Source organism: Protomyctophum bolini (assembly GCF_963924005.1).
Source record: "Protomyctophum bolini genome assembly, chromosome: 16".
In the NCBI taxonomy this organism is placed as follows: domain Eukaryota; kingdom Metazoa; phylum Chordata; class Actinopteri; order Myctophiformes; family Myctophidae; genus Protomyctophum; species Protomyctophum bolini.
Genome location: NC_137877.1, coordinates 16,462,657 through 16,470,652, shown reverse-complemented (window position 1 = coordinate 16,470,652; position 7,996 = coordinate 16,462,657). Strand labels below are relative to the sequence as shown.

Here is a 7,996-nt window from a genome sequence, read left to right as displayed (position 1 = left end):
CACACGTAAGCCTTGTCGTTATCCTGTTGATTATGGTGGGCCATACAGTATGTTTGTTACAGATGTATGTGACATGATTTTATTGAATCAATAATGACATAATCACACACACATAGACACACGCACGGTCCCACGCAAGCACGCACGCACACACACACACACACACACACACACACACACACACACACACACACACACACACACACACACACACACACACACACACGTTTTTAATATACTATATATGATTGTGAAGACATCAACCTTTTAGGAAGGTTATTTTATTAACTAATTTAATGCAATGCCTTTTTTGAGGGGCCCTATAGCCCCTCCAATGCATGGCTTTCTGAAATTACGTCATAGTCTAGTCAAGTCTATGGACTTGTAATGTTTGTTTAAAGTCTAACAGTGGAATATCCTGCCACACTAATAGCCAGCACAACACCCCATCCTTTGTCCGCCTTCTCCTACCAAACCACACTGTTTGCACACATCTCACCATGCTCAACACCAACAGCATGCACTACTTTGCATCCATGCAACTGTCATATTTACAGTACAATACCCATTTCTATGAAAGAACACATTTTTGCGCAAGACCACCAGCCTACGTCAAAATCGTCACCACTTTGCAGAGTTGCGCCAACTCCGTTCACTTCATGGGGCCAGTCCAATGGCGCATTGTATAGTCTACGGCCTGCAGTGACACACGCGTTACATGAACCACGCGACCGGGATGATTTCCAACCCCTCAATGTCCAACCTCGCTGCCTCTGCTCCACACCAGCTCATTCTACCTCAGCCCCCTCCCCCTCTGGCTGCTGTGCCGGCCAGGTGAACACTCCCCCTCTGTAACAGTACGCATCGACAAACAAACACCACGTCGTGTTGACTAGACTACACTAATAAGGACCCATGACGGCCACCGCCAGCAACAACACACCGGCAACAACCCGAAAAAGACATATCTCGCCTATCGCACGGCAACATGGACCTCGCATCAGTGCCACGGGTTCACAACAACTTCACAGTAGACTGTGGAGGATTTTTGTATCGCATCGCGGGGCCGGGGGGACTTCAATTGACGAGTGAGCGAGTGTGTGTGTGTGTGTGTGTGTGTGCATGGACCTCGCATCAGTGGCGCGGGTTCACAGTACACTGTGGAGGATTTTTGTATCGCATCGCAGGCCGGGGGGACTTCAATTGATAAGTACGCGAGTGTGTGTGTGTGTGTGTTGTCGGGTCGCAGGGGCAATAGCTCCACCAAAGTGCTCCAGACTTCCCTTTCCAGAGCAACATTATAGTGACTTCCTCCTGGGGGATCCCGAGACGTTCCAATTAAGGCCAGTGAGTCGATGTGTTTCCTCTAACTGCGCCTTGGTCTGCCCTCCTCCCAGTGGGACGTGCCTCGAGGCCGAGAGGCATCCTAACCAGATGCCCGAACCACCTAAGCTGTCTCCTTTCCTGGCTAAGAAGCAGCGACTCTTCTCTGAGTCTCTCTCGCGTGACTGAACTTCTCACCCTATCTCTAAGGGCCGCGTTCGGAAATAGCGCAGTGAGCACACTGTGCAATGCAAACTAATAGGCGTCCACGGTCCCACACTTCATGATCATAGGTGAGAGTAGGAACGAAGATTGCTCCGTAGACAGAGATATCCATCACTGTTTGCAGGAAATACTGATTACTATTGTAAAGATATAGAATAGCATGTCAGTGTTTTGTTTCACTACTGAGGTAGAAAGTAATTGAATACAATTAATGTATTTGTTTTGCAAGATGGGCCTTAGATAAGAGGTATCACAGGGGCACAGAGCAATGTCATTGACAACCGAGGACCAGGAAAAAAAAGCCAGACTTGGCGTTTGATAAGCGGATTTGTGGCCATTTGTGTGTAGATGGACCTCGGAGTCACTCGGGGGTGACTTTGATGGCGGAGTCCAGTCATGCGGAATCTCATTTTATACACAGCGGTTCAGATATTTCAGCTCACAGAGATGTCCATGGTCTCTGCACTTGTTAAAATTGCCCTGTGTACAATGTACATTTCAGTTTAATGTGATAGTCTATATTAGATAGACACTGAAACACTCGCTGCCACAGGAATAGAGCCATTCTGCTCTTTGGGTTCCATTTGCTGCCTTCAACCCCCCTGAAACCATAGGGCACAAGCAACGTATTTTATGAACATTATTGCAAATGTTGTATTTTACACAGGAGAAGATAGGGGACACTAAGAGGTTGCTCTAAAACACCTGTTAACATAATTAAACTACAGTGGGTACAGAGGGTAGATGATAGGTTTGGGAGTACTGTAAAGTGTTATACAATGTCCTGAAGTCATTATTATGTATTTGTAGCTATAGTAGATTGTGGACTTTGCCGTGACTGCGGTCACCACAGTACTATTGGGGGTTGTAGGCTAAATTTGATTTTAATGGTTTAATGGGAAGTTATGAGGTTGGTTGTCGTAACATCACTGCTGATCTTCAGAGCAGTTATCTGACAGTCATGAATTATATAGTTTTAGTACCTCTTCAGCAGTGAAAGAAAAGGCAGTAATGAAAGAAATGAACAAAGCAGCTGTTAGTTTGCATGGCCTATGTGGACCAAATGATGAATAGCCTCAATTTTATTTGACTTTATTATTGTATCATGCCCCTTATGTCTTAATTGTATTAGAAATCATAACATTTTCACGGCCTATCTGTATTAGTTTTGACCATAACAAGGATATATTTTCAATGTCTAATTATGGTATGTTGCTTCTTTATTTTGTATTTTTGAGGGGTGCTAGCCCCTCCTTATACACAAGGTTTAATGGTTGTCTTTAGTTAAATGTTTGTTTTGTAAATGCCATTGACCATTAAGGAAAAATGTACATCATAATTGTCTCTTTATTGTTAATGGCGTTTAATGTTTGTGTTTGCACCGTTTGTTTTACATCACCATTACATCACCTTATCAACATGAGTTAGACTTTAATATATTAGCACCCCTCAATTCACACGGTTGTGATTCTTTTCATTTATATATCTTTTCCCCCATTTCTTTTGTGAATGCAGCAACACTGTGTAGGTAGGCACGGAGCACAAAGAGGAAAGAGCATAAAAGAGGCAGCACTGCACTGTTTTTTACTTAAAACATCCTCTCAGGTTTGACTAAATTGGATTATTTTTTTTCTCAACTGATTCTGACAGGACATTAGGTATACTAGCTAGGATAAACATTTACCCTATAAGGAAATATTTTCAATTTTTTATTATGATTTAGGTAGCATGTGACGTGTCAAACTAGGGGGTTTTCATGATTCTGAATCCATTCCAAGCATTAGCTGGGTGCAAACTTGGTTTAGACTAGTCATTGGTTGGACATAAGATTGGTGAGGGGTGCGTTAAAACGACCGGATTAAGGTTGGTGAGGGGTGCGTTAAGGTTTGGGAGAGGGTTAAGGTGTGCTGCCCCGTGGGAGGTTAATTTAGAAAATATTGCCTTTTAATAGGTTGTCAATGGTGGCATCTTGGATTAAGGCAAATGTAGGGTATTTGCCGTGAGTAGATTAGGGTAGATTTTTTTATCCTGGCTAGTAGACCTAATGTCCTGTCAGAATCAGGTGAGAAACAAAATAATCAAATTTTGTCCAACCTCTGCCATTTAATTATTGGACTAAATGGTAACGTTTGTTGTCGTTTGATTGTCTAGCTTCCCCATCTGAACACAGCCTATATAGATTCCAGTAATTATAGCCAGGAGCATTGTGTCAGTGCTTCAGTGCAGAGATGGCAGATTATGCTAAAAGTCTTCTCCAAATATTATTTGGAAAGGTCACAGTCACAGCTGGATAAAGGTGCTCAATATGGTGCTCAGCACAGAGAGCAGCATCAAATGACAACATATTCAGAGAGTGATAGTGATAGCACAAAAGGTTTTTGGTTAAAAAAGGTTAAGCTCCATATTGTGAGTAATTATTGCTATAGTGTGCTTGTTCAGCAATAGGTCTCCTCCCTGTCTGTCCAGCTGTTTAATAAACAGAAAATACATTTTCAGGTGGGTTGCCAAATTCTAGCCAATCAGGAGAAAGAACCCATTTATGGTGTCCCATTTCCATTTCCAATTTTGTCTACTAATTTCTTTCGGTCATAACTTCTAATTGGTATTCTGACCTGAAAATGCTTTTTCAGTTTACTAAATAGCTGGAGACAGGGAGACCCCTGTTACTGAACAAACACTCAAATAATATAATTTACTCTAGCTTTAATGGTAAAAGACTAAATGTGAACTTCAAAAGAACATAAGCATTCACATGTTTAACGTCTCTTCGATTTTTGTATTACATTCTTTGTCACAGGAGCAGACACAGAACACAAATAACGTACGTGTTACAACCCGTAGGCACTGTATAAACCTCCTAGGCGGAAGTGACCGGAAGTGTTTACAGGCATCATTGATTATCAGATCACATTATTATGTATTTGTAGCTATAGTAGATTGTGGACTTTGCCGTGACTGCGGTCACCACAGTACTATTGGGGGTTGTAGGCTAAATTTGATTTTAATGGTTTAATGGGAAGTTATGAGGTTGGTTGTCGTAACATCACTGCTGATCTTCAGAGCAGTTATCTGACAGTCATGAATTATATAGTTTTAGTACCTCTTCAGCAGTGAAAGAAAAGGCAGTAATGAAAGAAATGAACAAAGCAGCTGTTAGTTTGCATGGCCTATGTGGACCAAATGATGAATAGCCTCAATTTTATTTGACTTTATTATTGTATCATGCCCCTTATGTCTTAATTGTATTAGAAATCATAACATTTTCACGGCCTATCTGTATTAGTTTTGACCATAACAAGGATATATTTTCAATGTCTAATTATGGTATGTTGCTTCTTTATTTTGTATTTTTGAGGGGTGCTAGCCCCTCCTTATACACAAGGTTTAATGGTTGTCTTTAGTTAAATGTTTGTTTTGTAAATGCCATTGACCATTAAGGAAAAATGTACATCATAATTGTCTCTTTATTGTTAATGGCGTTTAATGTTTGTGTTTGCACCGTTTGTTTTACATCACCATTACATCACCTTATCAACATGAGTTAGACTTTAATATATTAGCACCCCTCAATTCACACGGTTGTGATTCTTTTCATTTATATATCTTTTCCCCCATTTCTTTTGTGAATGCAGCAACACTGTGTAGGTAGGCACGGAGCACAAAGAGGAAAGAGCATAAAAGAGGCAGCACTGCACTGTTTTTTACTTAAAACATCCTCTCAGGTTTGACTAAATTGGATTATTTTTTTTCTCAACTGATTCTGACAGGACATTAGGTATACTAGCTAGGATAAACATTTACCCTATAAGGAAATATTTTCAATTTTTTATTATGATTTAGGTAGCATGTGACGTGTCAAACTAGGGGGTTTTCATGATTCTGAATCCATTCCAAGCATTAGCTGGGTGCAAACTTGGTTTAGACTAGTCATTGGTTGGACATAAGATTGGTGAGGGGTGCGTTAAAACGACCGGATTAAGGTTGGTGAGGGGTGCGTTAAGGTTTGGGAGAGGGTTAAGGTGTGCTGCCCCGTGGGAGGTTAATTTAGAAAATATTGCCTTTTAATAGGTTGTCAATGGTGGCATCTTGGATTAAGGCAAATGTAGGGTATTTGCCGTGAGTAGATTAGGGTAGATTTTTTTATCCTGGCTAGTAGACCTAATGTCCTGTCAGAATCAGGTGAGAAACAAAATAATCAAATTTTGTCCAACCTCTGCCATTTAATTATTGGACTAAATGGTAACGTTTGTTGTCGTTTGATTGTCTAGCTTCCCCATCTGAACACAGCCTATATAGATTCCAGTAATTATAGCCAGGAGCATTGTGTCAGTGCTTCAGTGCAGAGATGGCAGATTATGCTAAAAGTCTTCTCCAAATATTATTTGGAAAGGTCACAGTCACAGCTGGATAAAGGTGCTCAATATGGTGCTCAGCACAGAGAGCAGCATCAAATGACAACATATTCAGAGAGTGATAGTGATAGCACAAAAGGTTTTTGGTTAAAAAAGGTTAAGCTCCATATTGTGAGTAATTATTGCTATAGTGTGCTTGTTCAGCAATAGGTCTCCTCCCTGTCTGTCCAGCTGTTTAATAAACAGAAAATACATTTTCAGGTGGGTTGCCAAATTCTAGCCAATCAGGAGAAAGAACCCATTTATGGTGTCCCATTTCCATTTCCAATTTTGTCTACTAATTTCTTTCGGTCATAACTTCTAATTGGTATTCTGACCTGAAAATGCTTTTTCAGTTTACTAAATAGCTGGAGACAGGGAGACCCCTGTTACTGAACAAACACTCAAATAATATAATTTACTCTAGCTTTAATGGTAAAAGACTAAATGTGAACTTCAAAAGAACATAAGCATTCACATGTTTAACGTCTCTTCGATTTTTGTATTACATTCTTTGTCACAGGAGCAGACACAGAACACAAATAACGTACGTGTTACAACCCGTAGGCACTGTATAAACCTCCTAGGCGGAAGTGACCGGAAGTGTTTACAGGCATCATTGATTATCAGATCACATGATTAAAATTTCAAACATAAATTCAATACCTATTGTACACAAATCCGACCAGAAACCTGCACCTAAAGGCGCTCATTGATTCAAGCTGTGTCCAGACTGTAGTATTGCCTCAGTGCTACCGTAGACCTTTTGTACAGCTAAATATTAAGTACCGTATGTAAATCAAAGGTGCATGGGGAGACTGATCCCTTAAATGTTTGTATGGCTGATAATCTACCATTACCTGCTGTGCTTGGTTCAGACCTGCCTGTGTGGTTTGACTTATTCAGTCTGTCCGTTTCTTTGTTGTTACAGGAAGCACTATGGCATTAGTGTCTCTCTAGGTTAATACAGGAAATTTGGCACTGAGTGGCTTGGCTGGAACATGCTCTGTGTGCGCGTGCGTGCGTGCGTGCGTGCGTGCGTGCGCACGCGCGCATGCACTGCGCATTGCAGAAAGGAGGTAGAAAGGTTATACCGTAACAAGTTATGACAACACACATTTGTCTTTGTCTTTCTTTGGTCGTCTTCTAGTGTCCTCCTGCTGGCCTGGTCCCTGTTGTTGCTGTGGCTGTCTTGCTAACTTCAGGTCCTGATCAATCTGTGTCTGTAGTTGCTTCGGGGTGTGTCTCATGTGTGTTTCATGTGCTCTCTGAGAAGGATTACACAGTCTGAACTCGGAGTCACAGAAGTTCCCATCGCCCTCTAAGTTGTGGAGAGACTCCCAAACCAAGTGCTCCTCTTGCATGTAGCCCTGGTCCGTTACCAACAGGTACAAATGTCCCTGATGTTTGATCATGGTACTGAAGTGGTTGTTTCTGAAGAACACACATATCTCTCCCTCTCTGGCTGCGGAGTTCAGCTCCCATAGACCGTGATACGATAACTGAGTGGCGGTCGACTCCAGAAACTGTTCTGCTATCAGAGCTTCTGTGACTCTGTTACTGTCAGTTGATTGTTTGTAGTCAATGATTCTCTCCACCAGTTGGTTGTAACTCAACCTCCCTACTGCTGAAACCATCTCTGGACTCTGTGGGTCGAGCAGCCAGCCGTGGTACAAAGTAATGTCCAGCAGGTCAAACACGATTAGCTCTGGAGTGAATTCAAAGTCTGACACCCCTGAGAAACCGATGTTTACATCCAGACCTGTAGAGAGTTTAGGAAGGACGGCTATCGCATCGTTCATGTTCTGCTGGAAGTTGAGCTCCATTCCTTCCACCTTCTCTCTGGGTGTGACAGACAACACACTCTCTCCCAGGTGAGCCATCAGGTCTTCAATGGTGACGACTTCAGTCTGAGGTGGGAGTATAGCCTTCCATCGTAGGAACAGGGTGTTCATTATAGCCAGTAGAGGACAGGGTCCATTCTGACTCTGTGTGATGATAGGAGTTTTTTTCTCTTTCCATGTGATCCACTTCACCCTGTAACAGGCTGGCATGCA

At 41.9% G+C, this 7,996-nt stretch overlaps 1 protein-coding gene across 1 annotated transcript; it reads right to left on the bottom strand.

The window, feature by feature from the left end:
- Positions 1–7,042: 7,042 nt before the first annotated feature.
- On the bottom strand, positions 7,043–7,996 carry LOC308330850 (ubiquitin carboxyl-terminal hydrolase MINDY-1-like; the record flags this gene model as incomplete). The annotated part of the gene is made up of 1 exon (XM_080785925.1): positions 7,043–7,996. The coding sequence occupies exon 1, from the start codon at positions 7,991–7,993 to the stop codon at positions 7,043–7,045; it is 951 nt and encodes a 316-aa protein (XP_080642051.1). The 5' UTR covers positions 7,994–7,996.